Raw genomic sequence first — 20,395 nt, 5'->3', positions numbered from 1 at the left:
AAACAATAAACATACCCAAACTAATTGACTCCAAATACTCTATCAGTTCTACCATGAGCTACAAATGACTGTTTATAACATTAATATGATTAAGAAAGATAAATCAGAATCTGTTAAATAAATCATTTTTTTCAAAATAAATACAGTTGTTGTTTCATACCTGGCCAGCACTGAAGATCTGAACAAATACTTTTAAGAGTTCTTGAATGTTGTCTGTACAAGCAAGAGGAACGTAAAGTACTAAACATATCTAAGTAACCTGGAGGAAAATTGAAAAAAGTGAGTTTTTTATTTACCAAGCTACAAAAAAGTCACAAAACATAATAATTTTACCAAATATTATAAAAACAAAAGTATGAGTTTAGCCTTTTATTTGTTCATGTGGCTCTGCTTTTAGAAATTTTTAAAAACACTGTAAATCTAATATAGTTCTTCATCTCTTTACTATCAGTTATCCATTATATTATCTTTTTCATCTGATATATGACAATAGCTGCCAATGAAATTAAATTCAAACCAAAAGGTAAAAGATACATATATTTACCTAAAGTAACTTTTTGTTAAGAGTATGAAGAGATAAAGAACTGCTACCTCCTAGGGACAATTTCAAAAACTCAAACAAATAATGTGATTAAACACTGTAAACCAGAAGCACAGTTATCTTTCTCTCTCAAAGCTTCCAGTCACTGGGTTGGAAAACAGTTCCTTTCATAGCTGGAAGCCATCAACTTTGGTGATCCTTTGAATTCCCATTGATGGGCCCCATGCTACTTTACATCCATGATCCTAGGGAAAAAATAAACAGGAGCAACAGAAACTGGTTCCCAACATCCCAGTCAGAATTCAGGGATTTTCCTAGGAATCAACAAACCCCTTCCTAATACCTCTGCCTGCTTAAGCCAAGAAAAGAGGTATCAAGGAACCTTAAAAGGAAATGTAAATATGCAGACCAGAAGAGCAATACTACTACTACTACACAACAATGATACTAACAAATATTTTACTCTACTGAACACTTACTATGAGCCAAGTAACATAGTATGGGCTAAGTAAACTATTTAGATTATTTCATTTGATCCTGCAAAGTGAGATAAGGAGTTTTTCCTCATGCTTCATATGAGAAAACAGCAGTTTACTCGAGGAATAAAGTAAATGCCACAGCCACTCAGTGGCAGGATTGAGTCTGATCCTCGTCTGCTCCTCACCCTTAAAAACTGAGCCTCAGGATTTCTCTCAGGAAGGAGGTAATATAACATAAAAAATAATAGAAGCAGATTTTTAATCCAAGCCCCCAAGCTCAAAAACTTCATTTTTCTCACTCTTGAATTCTTTACTTATCCTACAACCCATTTTTGAAATAAAGGCAATAGAATGATTAGTAAACGAATTAAGTTTGTACAAAGTATGGCTTTAATCAAACCTTTATCACAAAACTAATTCAACTTGCACTTTTGTTCCTGGGCTGTTATAGCTTGTACTGATTTTTAAAATCTGTTCTTCCATCAATAAAAAAAACAAGTATTTTGATAAGTTCTAACATTCATTGTTTAAGTATCATCCAAAAAGAAATTCATGAAGCTGAAACCCCTTCTACAAACTACCCACTTATTGTTAACACCTGATTGTTACAAGACTTAAATAAGAAAATATAGACATTCTTTAAGAAAAAAAAGGACTATGACTATTTCTTCAATGTATTTTCAGAAACTAGTAGGGTTCTTGGATCTAATGTTTGTAACGTAAAATTAAAACAATACTCCGCTATTCCACAATCTGTGTAGTATGCTACGGTAGATCCTGGGACAAATAAAAAACCCAAGTGGAAAAACTAGTAATTTAGGAAGATTAAATTTCATTTGGTAAAGTCTAAATACAGTCTATACTTTAAATGTATTGTAGCAATGTTAATTTCTTACTTTTGACAAACACACCATATTTAAGCAGGCAGTTAACATTAGAGGAAGCCAGGTGAAGGAAAAATGGGAACTCAGTACTATCTTTGCAACTTTTCTGTAAATCTGAAATTATTCCAATACGAAAAGTTATCAAGGAAAGGAAAGGAAAAGAAAGGAAAAGAAAGGAGAAAGGAAAGAGGAAAGGAAAAGAATGGAACGGAACTCAGGAAAGAACCTGACACACAGTACATGTTAATAAATGCTATCTGTTAAATTATTAGTAACTATGACAGCTTACTTAAATTGTAACAAAAAACACACCAACCTACCATATTTATTTTCAAAGAAGGACTGTGCAGAGACATGAGATGTATGCCAATGGGAAGAAATGCTCTTGCCTTTACAAAATCCAGGAAGTAAACTGTCTACCAGTTGATCAATCTGTCCAATTTTTAATTCAGATAATCCAAGGTCTCTTAAATTAAGTACAGGCTGTAAAAGATTGAGTCAACAAAGTTAGCATTATTATCAAGATATTTAACTTAAAGAGTTCCTGTTAGTTGAAAAATTATGGATTAAAAAAAACTAACAAAGGTATTAATCTTCTTTTCTAATATTTAAAAACTAAATTGGAAAAAAATAAAAAATAAACTGGTGCAGATATTTTTTTTTAAGATTTTATTTATTTATTTGTCAGAGAAGAGAGAGAGAGCACAAGCAGGGGGAGCGGCAGGCAAAGGGAGAAGCAGGCTCCCCGCTGAGCAAGAAGCCAGAAGTGGGACTCCATCCCAGGATCCTGGGATCATGACCTGAGCCAAAGGCAAACACTTAACCCAATGAGCCACCCAGGTGTCCCTGGTGCAAATATTTTTATAGTTCTAGTTTTATGGAGGTCAGTCATGTGGGGTTTGACAAAGATTAAAAATATTTTCCAAATAGTGTCTCTAAGTTATGGACATTTAAAGCTTCCTTCAGTTTCTAATGTCCATAAACAAAAGCCCATTTGATTAAAAAAAAAAAAAAAAAAGGACAGAGGACATCTCACTCCTCTGGTCTCAGTGCTGAGATCCTTTTTTGTACTGAGAGGTTCTATATTACCCACATCTAACTTCTAATAAGGAGGAAAATTGAACAAAGTAAAAAATATGTGAAAACCAGGCAAGCAAATACACTCACATTAAAACAGTTCTAAACTAACTACAAATAGGATAGAAGCTGAGTTATTTTCTTGTCCATAGGAGCTGTCAGGAAGACATGAAAGACAAATAAAAATAAGCCCCAGACAGCTAAAAGTTCAAGGAAGGGTAGTAAAAATAAACAGAACAAGTAAAGTATCAGCTTCTGAAGACTGAAGTGAAGTTAGATCCATAAAATTTCACACACAAAAAAATGAAGTTAGATCCATGGATTATATAGCTTTGGACTGATGTCCAGGGGTTTCTCACTTACTAGCTCTTTGACAAATCATTCATATTCTTAGAATCAATTTCCTCATTAGTAAAATGCCTACGAAACATGCCCTGCTACTTCACAACAAGATGGTATGGATCAATGGAAAAGATCATGCCAAGCTCATCTGACATCCTAACACAAAGACAAGGATAGTTAAAGGCATGATGAAATAAAATATTTAAAAGTGCTCTTTATTAAAAACTACACAATGTAAAGCATATTATTAAAATGAAAACAGCAGGACTAGAATACTCAAAAGCTACTTTTCAAAAGTTATCTTTTTTTTTTTTTTTTAAGATTTTGACAGAGAGAGACACAGAGAGAGAGAGGAGACACAGAGAGAGAGAGAGGGAACACAAGCAGGGGGAGTGGGAGAGGGAGAAGCAGGCTTCCGCTGAGCAGGGAGCCCAATGTGGGGCTCGATCCCAGGACCCTGGGACCATGACCTGAGCCGAAGGCAGATGCTTAATGACTGAGCCACCCAGGCGCCCTCAAAAGCTATCTTTTATTATTTTTTTGAGTAGGCTCCACGCCCAGCATGGAGTCCAACATGGAGCCCAATGCAGGGCTTGAACTCGTGACCCTAAAATCAAGACCTGATTCAGCTCTGATCAAGAGTCAGACGCTTAACCGAAGGGGCCGCCCAGGCGCCCCTCAAGAGCTATCTTTTAAAATGGGAAGCCCAAACGTCTATTTACAATACAAAGACTTCAAAAGGGAAATGCAGATTAACTTAAAATTATTTCCCTTTCTTATTGGCTGTCAGGTCCTTGGAATGTAAAGAGAAATAAGGTACATGTAAGCACAGCAATTATCATACAACATAGTAACTGCTATTACAAAGATATTTAAAACAAAAGTGGTGGGGTGCCTGGGCGGCTCAGTCGTTGGGCGTCTGCCTTTGGCTCAGGTCATCCCAGGGTCCTGGGATCGAGCCCCGCATTGGGCTCCCTGCTCCGCGGGAAGCCTGCCTTTCCCTCTCCCTCTCCTGCTCCCCCTGCCTGTGTTCCCCCTCTCGCTGTCTCTCTTTGTCAGATAAATAAAATCTTAAAAACAAAAACAAAAAAACAAAAGTGGTAAGAGAACAGAACAACTAATTTCCTAAGTCAGATACAGCTTCACTGAGGTAATACCTACTTTGCAAAATGATGGGAAGCCTTGGGATAAGGGACAAACAAAATATCATCAAAGCACCTGGAATGTTTCAGATGTCCAAAGATGAAAGAATGAACTAGATGGGCAATGGTCAAATTGTAAAGAGGCTTGGGCGCCTGGGTGGCTCAGTTGGTTAAGCGACTGCCTTCGGCTCAGGTCATGATCCTGGAGTCCCGGGATCGAGTCCCACATCGGGCTTGCTGCTCAGCAGGGAGTCTGCTTCTCCCTGTGACCCTCTTCCCTCTCGTGCTCTCTATCTCTCATTCTCTCTCTCAAATAAATAAATAAAAAATCTTAAAAAAAAATTGTAAAGAGGCTTGTCTGAATTTAATTCTATAGCTAATATGATTAGTTTTGTTTTATTGCCAGAAAATAGAAGATAAAGATAATAAACTGGATAAAAAATGGCTGATGGAACAAGAGAAAATTGGTATGAGCCTGAACCAAGCCCTACCTAAAAATAACAAATTACAGACAATAGACATATGAGAAAACCAATAGAGGATTGACAGGAAGAAGGGTTCTGAATCTAGTTAATCAATTTATTGTCTCCTAGCTCCTTTCTTTGCCAGCTGGGACAATGTTAAGCTTTGTCAGTAAAGAGCCCTGGAGACTCTGTAAGAGCAAAGTGTTTTTGTTCCTGGCTCTGGTGTGCTCATTCAGCAGGCTCCTATCTGGAGCACCCATGGTTTCTCTAGCATCTGGCTGCCACTTGTGTAGCTTCTCCAAAACTTGGCCCCTACAGTCAACAGCGGCTAGCACTAGCAGCTTTTCAGTAAGAGACATTCCCAGGAACAGCTTTCCCTGCTACCAGGGATGGCAGATTTCCAGCAAGTGCAGCAAGCGTGACATCGGTGACTTAGCCACTCGGGGAGCCAAGGCCATGCCCTCTTCCAATAAGGTCAGGACCTCAGCCCGCGGGTGAAGAACTCTTCCTGCCATGCTCCATCTCGGTTCTAAGAGCATAAGCTACTCCTTAAATCTTCTAGTACCGTGTATTTCATTTATTTTTTTTCAAGATTTTATTTATTTATTTGAGAGAGAGAATGAGAGATAGAGAGCACCGAGAGGGAAAAGGGTCAGAGGGAGAAGCAGACTCCCTGCCGAGCAGGGAGCCCGATGTGGGACTCGATCCCAGGACTCCAGGATCATGACCTGAGCCGAAGGCAGTTGCTTAACCAACTGAGCCACCCAGGCGCCCAGTACTGTGTATTTTAGAGTTTACTTATTACTAGCCAATCCCCAGTTATTCCAATTCCCTAAACAAATAGGGTTTTAAAAATATTAAACTAAAAAATTACACTAATTTTTAGCATTAAACTTTCACTGTTCAAATAATTATGTGGTTTCTCTCTCCTGGTTGGAGCCAGACTGATAAAGAGGGGCTAAATCCACTGTAAGTTCAAATAACTAGAAATGTGAGAATAGCCAAGTTTGGACATCTTAATTTTGAGGTCCCTGAAATTCTCTCCAGAGGGGTATTTTAACAAGACACTAAATAAATGACTTCAAAGATTTAAAGTGAATTTAGGGTTGGAGATATATTTGGGAGTTATCAGCATATATATACCCACACATATGTATGTGTGAAAATGGGTAACATGACTTGGGAGAATGTACGTAACAAAAATTAGATCAAGGATAAATGCACAGCACACCAAATATTTAAGGGGCTGGCAACAAAAAAAACAAGCCAGCAAAACAGAAAGAGAAAAACCATCATCAATGTAACATCACTCAATACATGGGAGTATTTTGAAAATAGTGAATGTTCAGCAAGACCAGATGCTAAGGAAATGTTTAAAAAGATGTGGCTTTTTAAAAAGGCCTGAATTTATTTTTTTTAAAGATTTTATTTATTTATTTGAGAGAGAGAATGAGATAGAGAGAGAGAGCATGAGAGCGGGGAGGATCAGAGGGAGAAGCAGACTCCCCGCTGAGCAGGGAGCCTGATGCCGGACTGGATCCCGGGACTCCAGAATCATGACCTGAGCCGAAGGCAGTCGCTTAACCAACTGAGCCACCCAGGCGCCCTAAAAAGGCCTGAATTTAGCATGAAGGAATCAACAACTTTAGCAAAATAAAGTCTGTAAAATGGTACAAATAGCCAAACTATGTACTTAAGCAAGTACAGTTACAAGTTCAGACTACTATTTCAAGAAGTCTGAAAACAAAAGGAAAATGAGTCAGTAGCTTTTGAAGGAAGTTGAAGGGAAGGTTTTTAAAATTACATTGTGGAGTCGATGTTTGGATAAGTAAGACTTGAAAGCAAAGCCACCACACAGCAAAGGAGGTGAGAGTAGAGATGAGGTAGGATACTTAAGGAGAGGGGCGCCTGGGTGGCTCAGTTGGTTAAGCATCTGCCTTTGGATTGGGTCATGACCCCAGGCTTCTGGAATCAAGCCCCACATCGGGCTCCCTGTTCAGCAGGAAGTCTGCTTCTCCCTCTCCCCTACTTGTGCTCTCTCACTCGCCCTGCTCTCTAATAAATAAATAAAATCTTAAAAAAAAAAAAAAGGATGCTTGAGGTGCCTGGGTGGCTCAGTCATTAAGTGTCTGCCTTCGGCTCAGGTCGTGATCCCAGGGTCCTGGGATTGAGCCCTGCATCGGGCTCCCAGCTCAGTGGGGAGTCTGCTTCTCCCTTCCCCTGCTCGTGTGCTCTCTCTCTCTCAAAAATAAATGAAATCTTTAAAAAATATATATATAGAAAATGTATGGCATAACAAGTCCATAAAAACTATTAAATGAACAAAGCAGAATTTAAATCAGTATATACAGAATAATCCAATTATAAAATTAAAAAGTACAGGAACGCCAGAGTGGCTCAGTTGGTTAAGCGTCCCAACTCTTGATCTTGGCTCTGGTCTTGATCTCATGGGCTCCATGTTGGGCCCATATGAAGTCTACATAAAAAAAAAGTGTAAGAGAAAAAGAGACTTGACATGTAAATACAAAATGTTAATAGCATTATCTCCGGGGAGCAGGATCACAGGAGACTTATTTCTTCCACCTATATAGTATTTTCCAAGATTTCTAAAAGGAACACAATATTGCTATATGTAGCAATTTTGATACATGTATTTTCATCAGTCAGGCTCTCTTGGAGTATAATTTGGGACAGGGTTATCACCACAGGAGAAAGACAATGGACTGCCTATAGAAAGAAGCAATAGGAATTGGGTAAATGTTACAAAAGGAAAGTTTAAAGACGTTGAAGAACAAACTTTTCATCTAACTAAAATTTTATCCCAAGGCTGACTCCAACCCTTCTAAGAAGTGAATAGTTTTTCAACTCCTCCTCTACTATTCTTTGCCATAGCCCCTGATACCAGGACTAAGAACATAAGTTACTTATGGATTAAAGAGGTTTTTAGGAAATTTAACTAGCAATGATAATGTTTTCTATGAAAAATGTATTCTGAGCTACATGCAGCTATCTTACTAATAAACCCTGTAAACACAAAGGTTCCTAGGCTGTGAATTCCCTGTATCCTAGGAAACACTGATTTTATAATCCTCTGAATACTGAAAATAGTTTCATAGTGTATGTATTTCACCTTCAGGTACCTATATTCTAACTGCTCAGTTACACTGAACACGCCCATAAGGCAGCAGATGGTAACTTCTTACTAATCCACCTTCCTTGAGACTTGGGAGGTAATTATGGTTAGTTAATTGTGGGTTCACTGCTACTGCTGGAGCAATACAAAATATCTAAATGGTATCACACAACTAGTAATCTAGGAAGTGAATACCAAATACACTTCCACATGAATTTTTTTTTTTTAAGGTAGGGTCCATGCCCAACATAGGGCTCAAACTCATGACCCTGAGGATTAAGAGTCGCCTTCTCTACCAACTGAGCCAGCCAGGCACCACTGCCAAATGAAATTTTTAATAAATGTTAAAGAATAAAACAAACTAACTTTTCTATATGTACAAAAAGTCAGAATTAGACATCTTTAATCATAAAGGAGATAAGCTGAAGACAGAAACGACCTTGTCACAAGTGCCTAACCATAGAAAGACATTTCAGACATGCTTCCAACATACTAAATCAAAAACACTGTTTCTCACACAATCAGGGTAAAAACTATTACCTCATTGCCAGTAGCCTCATGGTCAGGAACTACATCTCGATGGTGGTTTTGTGAAGCTGACACACTGACAGAAATAGATGTGTTTTTTGGTGAATGGAAGGCATTGATGAGGTGACTCAGAGGAACTGTAACCTAAAAGATAAAAGCTGAAATTCAGTAGTGTGCTTTCTAAATTAAAACAGAAAAAATCTTTTTATTGTCAGGATCTGGGACTTGTAAAATGTAAAACATACACTGTATACCAGGACTATATATTAAAAAATGAAAATACTCAGATGTATTGCTAACAGGAAAAAACAGGTAAAATCTTCCAGGACAGTATTCTGGCTATATGAATCAAAAGTATTAAAAATATATATTTTATTTCCCATTAATCTAATTTCTAGTAGTTTATTCTAAGGAAACAATCTGAAAAGTGCTTGTATATGCATAGATGACAATTTTCATTAAAACATTTAAAAAGCACTGGAAGAGCAGAAATGCTCACCATTAAAAGAGTGGGCTAAGTAAATGATACCACCACAAAATGAAGTATTTCAGACTTAAAAAAAAAAAGCTAGCATATATCCAGAATTTTATTCTTCTCAACTTCCTCACCACCATCCTGTTCTCATCCTATTCTAAGTCACCATTATCTATATGCAGATTTTCACAATAGCCCTCCTAACTACTCTCCCTGAACCTGCTCTATTAAAAACAAAGTCAGGGACGCCCGGATGGCTCAGTCCTTAAGCGTCTGCCTTGGGCTCAGGTCATGATCCCAGAGTCCTGGGATCAAGCCCACATCAGGCTCCCTGCTCAGCAGGAGGCCTGCTTCTAACCCTCTCCCACTCCCCCTGCTTGTGTTCCCTGTCTCTCTGTCAAATAAATAAATCTTTAAAAAAAAAAGAAAAAGTCAGATCTCATCGCTCCTCTGCTCAAAACCCTCCCAATGGCTTCTCTTCCCACTCACAATAAAAGCAGAAGTCCTGAGCACTATGACACAGAAAGCCCTCTATGGTTATTACCTCTCCAAATTTATCCACCACTATGTTCTCCTTCATTCTCTTTCCTCCTGCCATATTGGCCTCCTTGCTGTTCCTGGAACACACCTAGCAAGCCCTCGCCTCAAGGACTTTGCATTGTTTTATTCCCTTTTGTATAGCTTGCTCTCCGACTTCCTTCAGTTCTTAACTCAAATGTCATCTTTTGAGTCTTTTCCCTAGCCAACCTATTTAAAATTTCAACAACCCTCCCCTAAAAAATATTCCTTATCCCTTTTCACTACTCCATTTTCTCTTCTTGACACTTTCAGTATCTAACACACTTTATACATAATCTACTTGTTTATCTATACGTTATTTCTCGTTTCTCTCTCTCAACCAATTCTGACACCAGCTGGTTGTCCAACAATCCAATTCTGAAACTAATTACCCAGTGTTACCATAGAACCCATAAGTTAAAGGCTCAGCCCCACAAGTCTGTTCCCATTTCAGATACCAGTCGCAAGTCCTAAGCCATTCATACTTCTGATCTACCAGCTATAAATCAGGGTTTCCTCAACCTCCTCCCCAGGTTTGATAATTTGCTAGAACTTACAGAACTAAGGAATATACTTTACATTTACTGGTCTATTACGGAAGGAAGGAAGGAAGGAAGGAAGGAAGGAAGGAAGGAAGGAAAGGAGGGAGGGAGAAAGTGGGAGGTAGGGAGTAAGGAAGGAAGGAAAAGAAAATGAGAAAGGAAAAGAGACGAAAGGAAAGGAAGGGAAGGGAAGGAAGGAAAGGAATGGGGCGCCTGGGTGGCTCAGTCAGTTGAGTATCTGCCTCCAGCTCGGGTCGTGATCTCAGGGTCCTGGGATGAAGCCCCGCATCAGGTTCTCCACTCAGCTGAGAAGTCGGCTTCTCCCACTCCCTCTGTGATCTCTCTTGCTTTCGTGCCCTCTCAAAAAAATAAATAAAATCTTTAAAAAGAAAAGGTAAGAAGGAAAGGCCAGATGAATAGGTACAGCCACAAGGGTGCAAAAGCACAAGATGTGGCGTGTCCTACCCTTCTGCACAGTGAATCTCTGCACTGAATCTCACTGTTGAAGAGTTTCTATAGAGATCAATCCCTAGGCCAGCCCTCCCCTCCCAAAAGCTAGGGGGTTAGGGCTGAGAGTTCCCACCTTCTAATTACTAGGTCTTTCAGGTGACCAGCTCAGCCCTGAGGCTGTCTAAAGACCCTATCCTAAGTCACCTCATAAGCATAATTCCAGATGTGAGCCAAAGAGGTGCCTTAAGACACTCTTATCACATAGGAAATTCCAAGGGTTTTAGGAGCTTCATGCCAAGAAATGGAAACGAAGACCAAATATTTACTTTTTATTATATACTACAGTCTCCCACTAAAATGTAAGTCTGATGTGGCAAAGGATTTTTTTTCTACTCTATTTTACTTTATTTATACAATTATTTAATGTAAAACTGTTAACAGAAAGAGGTGGCCCTGGAAAAAGACAGACACAACTGTCTTGACATAAGGCCCCCTAGCCATCTTGTGAAAGAATGTAAGAACAGCCACTATCAGGACAGGAGTCTAATCTTATCAGGGACAATAAATCAGTGGTAAAGCTCCCAGAGTTCAAAAGTGAAGATTGACCTTCTTGAGTTATCTTTGCAGGATCTAAATCCCTTTAACCCTCAGATATTGAACCAACTGGAGCCAGAAAACTGATGATACTACCCCTTGCTGGCCCTTGTGACTCTGATCTGGACTCAGTCACTTTAAGACGACTTTTGCCCCAATTCCATGATGTGTTCCCCATTCCACAAGCCTCGTCATGAATATGTATGAACCTTTACCCTAAAACTTTCCCAATTTTGTTATTCAGGGAGACACTGTTTTGGGAAAGATGCCTAATGTTCTCCTTTACTTGCTGCAAGTAAAACCTTCCCTTTTCCCATTCTTTGGCTTGGTTGTGTCTCTTGGTTTGACATTCACCAAGAGATAAACCCAGTTTTCAGTAACAATGTTTTTACACAATACTCACATAACTTACATACTTTAGATTTTCTTTCTCTGTTTTATCCATACTGTATCCCAATGCAACAATAATGCACACACAGTGATGCCAAATAAATATTTCTTGTGTAAATGAATAAATTAAATGGGTTCTTACATACAGCCATACCTCATTTTATTGTGCTTCACTTTACTGCACTTCGCAAATACTGCATTTTTTTATAAATTGAAGGTTTGTGGTCACACTACATCAAGCAAGTCTTTTGGCACCATTTTTCTAGTAGCATTTGCCCACTTCATGTCTCTTTGTCACATTTTGGTAATTCTCACAATATTTCAAACTTTTTCATTATTATTATATTCGTTATGGTTACCTATGATTAGTGATCTTTGATGTTAATAGTGTAACTGTTCTGGTATGCCACGAACCACACCTATATAAGACATTGAGCTTCATCAGTAACTGTTTGTGTTCTGACTGCTCCACCAATGGGCCCTTCCCATCCCTCTCCCTCTCCTTGGGCTTTCCCATTCCCTGAGACACAATATTGAAATAGGGGCAATTAATAACCCTACAATAGCATTTAAGTGTTCCAGTGAAAGGAAGAGTCACACATCTCTCACTTTCAATCAAAATCCAGACATGATTAAGCCTGATAAGGAAAGCATGTTGAAAGCCAAGATAGCCTAAAAGCTAGGCCTCTTGTACTTTGCCAAGTTGTACATGCAAAAGAAAAGTTCTTGAAGGAAATTAAAAGTGCTATTCTGGTGAACACACAAATAATAAAAAAGCAAATAGCCTTCTGACTGAAAGTTTTAGTAGTCTGGATAGAAACCAACCACAACATTCCCTTAAGCCAAAGCCTAAGTCAGAGCAAGGCCCTAACTGTATTTAATTCTATGAACGCTGAGAGAGGTGAAGAAGCTGAAGAAAAGTCTGAAGCTAGCAGAGGTTGGTTCATGAAGTTTAAGAAGCCGTCGCCGTTAACATAAACGAGCAAGGTGAAGCAGCAAATACTGATATAAAAGCTACCGCAAATTATCCAGAAGATCTAGATGACACAGAGAACTAATGAATAACTACACTAAACATTTTCTTTAAGAAACTGCCTTCTGGTCTAAGATGCCATCTCATAACTAGAGAGAAGTTAATGCCTGGCTTCAAAGCTTCGAAGGACAGGCTGACTCTCTTGTTAGGGACTAATATAGCTGACTTTAAGTTGAAGCCAATGCTTATTTACCATTCTGAAAATCCTAGGCCCTTAAGAATAGTATTGAATCTACGCTGCCTCTGCTCTATAAATGGAAAAAACAAAGCCTGGTCGACAGCACATCTATTTATGATATGATTTACTGAATACTCTAAGCCCCCTGTTAAGAGACCTACTGCTCATAAAAAAATGATTCCTTTCAAAATATTACTGCTCACTGACCGTATATTTGGCTACCCAAGAGCTCCGTTAGATGTGTACAACTAGATTAATGTTGCATTCACATGTGCTAACACGACATCCATTCTGCAGCCCATGTGTCAAAAGCACTTTGACTCTCAAGTCTTATTATTTAAGAAATACATTTTGGAAAGGCTACAGCTGCCATAGTGTGTGATTCTTCTTATGGATCTGGGGAAAGTAAACTGAATACCTTCTGGAAAAGGATTCACCATTTCAGATGGCATTAAGAACTTTTTCATAGGAAGAGGTCAGAATATCAACATTAACCAGGGTTAAGGTTGAGGGGGTTAAGAAACCTCACTGGAGGAAAGTAATTGTAAATGTGGTGGAAATACGAAAAGAACTAGAAGTGGACCCTGAAGATGTGAGTGAGGCGCTGCAATCCCATGATCAAACTAAGAGTGATGAGCTGCTTCTTATGGATGAGCAAAGAAAGTGGTTTCTCTCTTTTTTTTTAAAGATTTTATTTATTTGAGGGCACCTGGGTGGCTCAGGTTAAGCCTCTGCCTTCAGCTCAGGTCATGATTTCAGGGTCCTGGGATTGAGTCCCACATGGGGTTCCCTGCTCGGTGGGGAGCCTGCTTCTCCCTCTACCCCTCCCCCTTGCTCATGATCTCTGTCTCTCTCTCTCAAATAAATAAAATCTTAAAAAAAAAATCCTTAAAAAAAAAGATTTTATTTATTTGAGAGAGAGTGAGTGAGAGAGAGTGCGCACGCACACAAGCTGGGAGGGGAGGCAGAAGGAGAGGGAGAATCAGACTCCCCGGCCAAGCAGCATGACCTGAACCGAAGGCAGACGCTTAGCCAACTAAGCCACCCATGTGCCCCAAGAAAGTGGTTTCTTGAGATGGAATCTACTCCTGGTGAAGATGCTGTGAAGATCGTTGAAAAGACAACAAAGAATTTAGACTATTACATAAACTGAGTTGATTAGGAAGAAGGGTTTGAGAGGATTCAGTCCAATAATGAAAGAAATTCTACTGTGGGTCAAATGCTGTCAAATAGCATCACATCTTACAGAGAAATCATTCATGAAAGGAAGAGTCCATCGATACTGCAAACTTCACTGTTGTCTTATTTTAAGAAATCACCACAGCCACTCCCCACCTTCATTAGCCACTACCCTGATCAGTCATCAGCCATCAATTGTTAAGGCAAGACCCTACCAGCAAAAAGATTATGAATTGTTGAAAGCACAGACAATGGGCGAGCCTGGGTGGCTCAGTAGGTTAAGTGCCCAACTCTTGATTTCGGCTCAGGTCATGATTTCAGTGTTATGAGATGGGAGCCATACTCAGCAGGGAGGCGCTTGAGATTCTCTCCCTCTCCTTCTCCCTCTGCCCCTCCCCCCACTCACGTGTGTATGTGTTCTCTCTCTCAAAATAAATGCATCTTTCTTTTTTTAAAAGATTTTATTTATTTATTTGACAGAGAGAGACACAGCGAGAGAGGGAACACAAGAAGGGGGAGTGGGAGAGGGAGAAGCACGCTTCCCGTGGAGCCTCATGTGGGGCTGGATCCTCTGGGATCATGACCTGGGCCAAAGGCAGACGCTTAATGACTAAGCCACCCAGGCACCCCAAAATAAATGCATCTTTAAAAAAAAAAAGCACAGGGACACCTGGGTGGCTCAGTCGTTAAAGCGTCTCCTTCAGCTCAGGTCATGATACCAGGGTCCTGGGATCGAGCCCTGCATTGGGCTCCCTGCTCCACAGGAAGCCTGCTTCTCCCTCTCCCACTCCCCCCTGCTTGTGTTCCCTCTCTCACTGTCTCTCTCTGTCAAATAAATAAATAAAATCTTCAAAAAATAAAATAAAATAAAATAAATTTTAAAAAAAGCACAGATGATGGTTAGCATTTTTAAGCAATAAAGTATTTTTTAAAGTATTACATTATTTTTAGACACCTAATAGATCATAGTATAGCGCAAACATAGCTTTTAGATACACTGGGAAATCAAAAATTCATTTGTCTCATGTTACTGTAATACTTCCTTTACTGTGGTAGTCTTGAACCAAACCCACAGTATCTTCAAGGCATGCTTGTCTGCCAGGTTTTGTACTATGTGCTTTATTTATATTATCTCATTTAATCCTTAAAACAAGCATAAACATTACTATTTACTTCATTCAGCAAGAATTTAGACAGGTTCAGTGGCATGTTCAAAGTCACACTCAGCAAGTTAAGTGTATGAACAAAGATTCTAACCAAGATAATCTGACTCCAGATTCCACTTAAAGTTTTCATTTCATAATTACTGATAAGAGAAATAAATTCACAATATGTTGTAAAATAAAAAAATGGTTAAATGTAAAACTACAACTTTTTTAAAAAAGTATGCATACACAGGGCACCTGGGTGGCTTGGTTGGGCGTCTGCCTTCGGCTCAGGTCGGGGTCCCAGGGTCCTGGGATCAAGTCCCGCATTGGGCTCCCTGCTCAGCTGGGAGTTTGCTTCTCCCTCTCCCACTGCCCCTCCCCCCATTGTTCTCTGTCTCTCAAATAAAGTCCTCTAAAAAAAGTATGCATACACATATTTGTATAGAGGTAAAAAGTACGAAGGAGGGGCGCCTGAGTGGATCAGTAATGAAGCGTCTGCCTTTGGCTCAGGTCATGGTCCCAGGAGTCCTGCATCCAGCTCCCTGCTCGGCAGGAGGCCTTCTTCTCCCTCTCCCACTCCCCCTGCTTGTGTTCCCTCTCTCGCTGTGTCTCTCTCTGTCAAATAAAATCTTAAAAAAAAAGTATGAAAGAATATATTCTACAATATGATGTCTGTGCAATGAGATTATGGAGGATTTTTATTTTCTTATCTGTATTTTTCTTTTTGGTATTTTTGGCAATGAGCATGTATTACTTTTACAGTGAGAAAGAAACAACAAGATCTTTTAAAACTACAGGATAAAAATTATTAAGATACATATTTTCTGCCTATTTCTTCGAAAAGCTTTATTTCAATCAGTTATAGCTCTTCTCATTCAAAAAGATTTAAACTGCTAAAAGATGGTTTAATCTCTTCTCAATGAAAAAGTTCACCTTTTGTATCTTTCCTAACTTCAGTTTAAATTCAGGCATATTCATGGGGCGACTGGGTGGCTCAGTCGGGTGAAGCGTCGGCCTTCAGCTCTGGTCATGATCTCAGGGTCCTGGGATCGAGTCCCACATCGGGCTCCCTGCTCGGCGGGAAGCCTGCTTCTGCCTCTGATCCCCTCCCCTCTCATGCTGTGTCTATTTCTCTCTCTCAATTAAATAAATAAAACCTTAAAAAAAATAAATTCAGACATATTCAATGGATTAAGCAACCAGGAATTACAAATGTTTACCATCTTTCAAAGCATAAAATGCATAAGGGTCCTATATGAGCCCAGTTAAGCCTGCCTATAGTACACAAAATATCTTCACCATCTCTACCAACATCACATACCACTAACTCTCCATCCAGCTGATGATACATTCTCCTAAAATTGAGTCTTCTTGATATAAACTTCTTGAAGTTCAGTTTTTTAAAAGGTTTAATACTGTTTTCAACAGGTCAAGTCAGACTTCTTTTTCAAACAACTGGTAGGACTCCTCCAGATGTAAGCGAGGATGCAATAGGAAGTTACTCAAGTAAGAGGGCGGAAAGCTATCAGCAGAAGAGAGGAAGGAAAGGGACAAAAGCAGGGAAGGAATAGGTTTTGTTTTGTAGAACCAACAGTTCCAGCCAAGGAGACATGTTTCACCTGGGAGCCCCTTGCTAGCTGTGTCTCCCCTGACAGCCCCTTATGGGAGCCAGTATGAGCTGGACTGGACCTGACGAACTGCAGAGAAGCCCCTCTGACTTGTCCTGAAGTTACCTTTAGCTCATTATACTACCAAGATCTCCTAGAGGCGGAGCTTTCCACCATTTTTTTGAACTAGCATGTTGACATTCTGGGCATGAGTAATTGAACCAACGTGCTTAGGTGAATTCCCTGCCCCACCCCCTAATACACTGAATAAAAGCTTCCCTATACTAACCCCACCAAGAGAGTGCTTTGAGAGCCATCTGTCTCCTTACTTGTAACAAGTAATAAAGTTCTTTGTTTTCAACACTCCCTTGGGTTTCCTTCAGTTTGATGCATCTCAAGTGGCAAACCCCTTGAGTTTGGTTACACAGATAGTGTCATATTGGTAAATAACATTTTCATGCATCCGGCCGATCAAACCAGAAACACTTCTTTCCATCATCCCTCATATCCAATCCCTCATTAAATTCTACTCTTTGGGGGCACCTGGGTGGCTCAGTCATTAAGCGTCTGCCTTCGGCTCAGGTCATGATCCCAGGGTGCTGGGATCGAGCCCCGCACTGGGCTCCCTGCTCCGCGGGAAGCCTGCTTCTCCCTCTCCCACTCCCCCTGCTTGCGTTCCTGCTCTATCTCTCTCTCTGACAAATAAATAAAATCTTTAAACAACAAAAAATTCTACTCTTTGAACAAAACAAACAAAAAAAGCTAACTCATCGCCTTCTTTCCATAACCATTGCTTCCACCTTACTGGCACATTATCCCCCTCCTGGATTACTGCAATAACATCCTTAACTGAAAACACTTCTACTCTTGCCCTTCTACATTCTCCATAGAAGCCAGAGTGACCTACTGAAAATGTAAATCTGATCATGGCATTCTGTGCTTAAAAACATTCAATGGTTCCCAATACACTTAAAATGAAATCCGAAGTTCCTTATTAGGGGCGCCTGTGGCTCAGTCGGATAGGTGGACCGTTAAGCGTCTGCCTTCGGCTCAGGTCATGATCCCAGGGTCTTGGGATGGAGTCCTGCGTTGGGATCAAGCCCTGCATAGGGCTCCCTGCTCGGCGGGGAGTCTGCTTCTCCTTCTCCCTCTGCCCCCCCCAATAAATATATAAAATCTTTAAAAAAAAAAAAAAAAAAGCACCTTAATATAACTTCCTGTATGATCTGCCTAAGGCCCCAATCTCATTTCTGTCATCACACCCTTTAATCCCTACATTCTAGCCAGACTGGCCTTATTTTTGTTCCTCCAATCAGCTATTGGAGGGAGGTCTTGGCACCGGGATCCTATTCACGCACTCCCTATCTAGAAAGTAGATTGCTGGTATCCTGGGGCTAGGGGTGTTGGAGTATAATTCCCTATCTCAGGACCTCCAGATATCCTTGCATATACCTGAGATACCTGTTCACTTCCATTCACTCTTCACCTGGCTAACTCCTATTCAATTTTTACTCATATCACCATCAAGATTCCACATTTGTTTTGTCCACCTGGCAGGCACATTACTGATGCCCAATGAATAACTAATCACTTCATTTTCGATTATCCAGCCAGTACTAGCAAAAAACCAAACAAAACCCAAGACAGTGGGGTTACACAAAGAAACGTAATTATATGCTGAAACTAAAGTGTTATAAATTATCTTAAAATCTCAATGTGTTCACAAACTGTTTATTTGCAAAACTGAGAACACCAAAAAAAAAAAAACCTATCAAAATCTTGCCATCAAAAAAAAAAAAAAGATTTTTAGGGGTGCCTGGATGGCTCAGTCGTTAAATGTCTGCCTTGGGGTCAGATCATGATCCCAGAGTCCTGGGATTGAACCCCGCATCGGGCTCCCTGCTTTGCGGGAAGCCTGCTTCTCCCTCTCGCACTCCCCCTGCTTGTGTTCCCTGTCTCGCTGTGTGTGTCTCTCTCTCGAATAAATAAATAAATAAAATATTTTTTTATTTTTAAATGAACCAAGAACAAAACATTGTCACAAGTGATTACTCCTGAAAGAAGACAGTTAAAAACCCTGGGAATGATGTTTTTCTGTCCTATCTTTTGCTTTATGAAAAAATGGAAAAGAGGCTAAATACAAATAGTAACGCAGTCAATAACTTAAAAATATATTTATTAGTCTTTCCTGGCAAGAAGGAAGGAAAGAAAGAATTCGTATACAACATGTTTGAGTTAAATTCCATTTAAAAAGAAAAGAAAGTATTGGGTATCGGGGTTGTTACAGTAAATCCCTAGACAGGTGATAAGATGGAAAGAAAAACATTACTTGCTCCCTTTCCATCTAAGACAAAGGCGTTTCAATCCTCACTCCGCACCCCCCACCCCAGAATGTCCGGCACTGAACAATGCCTAATGGATTCTCTACTAAAAATTCCACGCTATCAACTCGAGAAACCAATGTCTCCATCATATCGATCTCTGCTACATCGTCCGCCTTTTACTCTCAGCCTAGCCGCTGATCTCTTCTCAACCCTAGGACTCGCTTTGCCTTGATCGCTTCCCTCCTAGGAGACCGAACGAGAAACAGCTGCTATGAAACGCAAGCGGCAAACAGGAGTGGAGAAAAAAAGGACCGGAAGCCGGACTCACCTGGGGCTGCACCGTACTCGACAGGGAAAACATCTCCGGGCCCTCAGCGACCTCACCCGCCTGCCGAAAGTGCCCCCTCTGTCCACGGCTCGGCGGGGAGGTGCTGAGCCCTTCCTTCCTTCCTTTTCCCCTCTCCCCTTTGCTCTTACTCTTCCTAGAAACAGAAAATGGCCTCCCCTTCTTACAGCTGCTGCAACGACAGACAATCCGCCCCGGAAGGCAAGGCTCCAACGCAACACTACTTCCGGGGCAGGTGGGCAATAAAGGGGACTACGCCTGTGGTTCCCCCTTTCCGGGACTGACATATCTACTGCAGCCGCTGAGGTACCCTGGCCCGCAAACTCGTTGATGTTCACGTTGACTAATACAAGCGCGGGTTCCCCAAGCTCTCTGGTCTTTTTTTTTTTTTAAGGGGGGACGGCATTGACCCTGTTAAATCTTTGTACACCTAACTTATCAAATCTTCCAGTATATTCTTCTTTTCCGACTGGGCCTTGAGGTACGATAAACTCTTTGGCTACTATTTGGTGCTCTTTACCCTCCCCACAGTAAATCGAAAATTCTTCCTATTGGTCCTAGTCCGCTTCAGTCAGGCAAGTCACATCCTGTTATAGGTCAGATGGCAGGGCCAACCACCGGCTTCCCGCTCGTCCAGTTTCTCCACATTCTCTGATTTCCACTAGCCAGATCGAAGGGGCTTACATTTCTCGCGAGAGTGCGAAGTCGCGAAGGAGTAAAAAACAGAGAAAACAAAACAAAGCAAAAGTGAGATGAGGGCAGGGTCCCCACCAAACCTCGAGCGGAGGTCAGGAGGAACCTCAATTCTGCGATTGAGATTCAAGTCCGAGCAGTAGCCCCTTTCTCTTGTAGGCCAAAGACTCTGAGCCTCCTCCATTGGTGCAAATGAAGTAATTGGGCCGCCGTCACCGCCCTCGAAGAGTCTGTGGTTGGTTGGAGAATTTCCCAACGTCCCCGCCCACACCGCCATCGGGTACTTAC

The 20,395-nt window shown here is 40.5% G+C and overlaps 1 protein-coding gene across 2 annotated transcripts in view; it reads right to left on the bottom strand.

The window, feature by feature from the left end:
• LOC114202982 (ATP-dependent zinc metalloprotease YME1L1) overlaps window positions 1-19,786 on the bottom strand; it is a 48,918-nt gene extending 29,132 nt beyond the window's left edge. Inside the window, exons 1-4 of one of the 2 annotated variants that reach the window (XM_088025497.1) lie at window positions 19,397-19,786; window positions 8,603-8,734; window positions 2,225-2,387; window positions 161-259 (exon numbers count right to left, since the gene is read on the bottom strand). In XM_088025497.1, the coding sequence (XP_087881623.1) occupies window positions 161-259; window positions 2,225-2,387; window positions 8,603-8,734; window positions 19,397-19,429 (427 nt within the window). In that variant the 5' untranslated portion in view covers window positions 19,430-19,786. The remainder of the gene's footprint in view (window positions 1-160; window positions 260-2,224; window positions 2,388-8,602; window positions 8,735-19,396) is intronic. The other variant, XM_088025498.1, reaches the window with a different exon arrangement.
• Between the last annotated feature and the right edge of the window lie 609 nt (window positions 19,787-20,395).

This window comes from Eumetopias jubatus, unplaced genomic scaffold, assembly GCF_037043125.1.
Source record: "Eumetopias jubatus isolate StellerSeaLion01/CBP00866 unplaced genomic scaffold, mEumJub1_p1.0 scaffold_8, whole genome shotgun sequence".
NCBI lineage: Eukaryota > Metazoa > Chordata > Mammalia > Carnivora > Otariidae > Eumetopias > Eumetopias jubatus.
The sequence above is the reverse complement of the archived record's forward strand: the minus strand, read 5'-3'. Positions and strand labels throughout refer to the sequence as shown.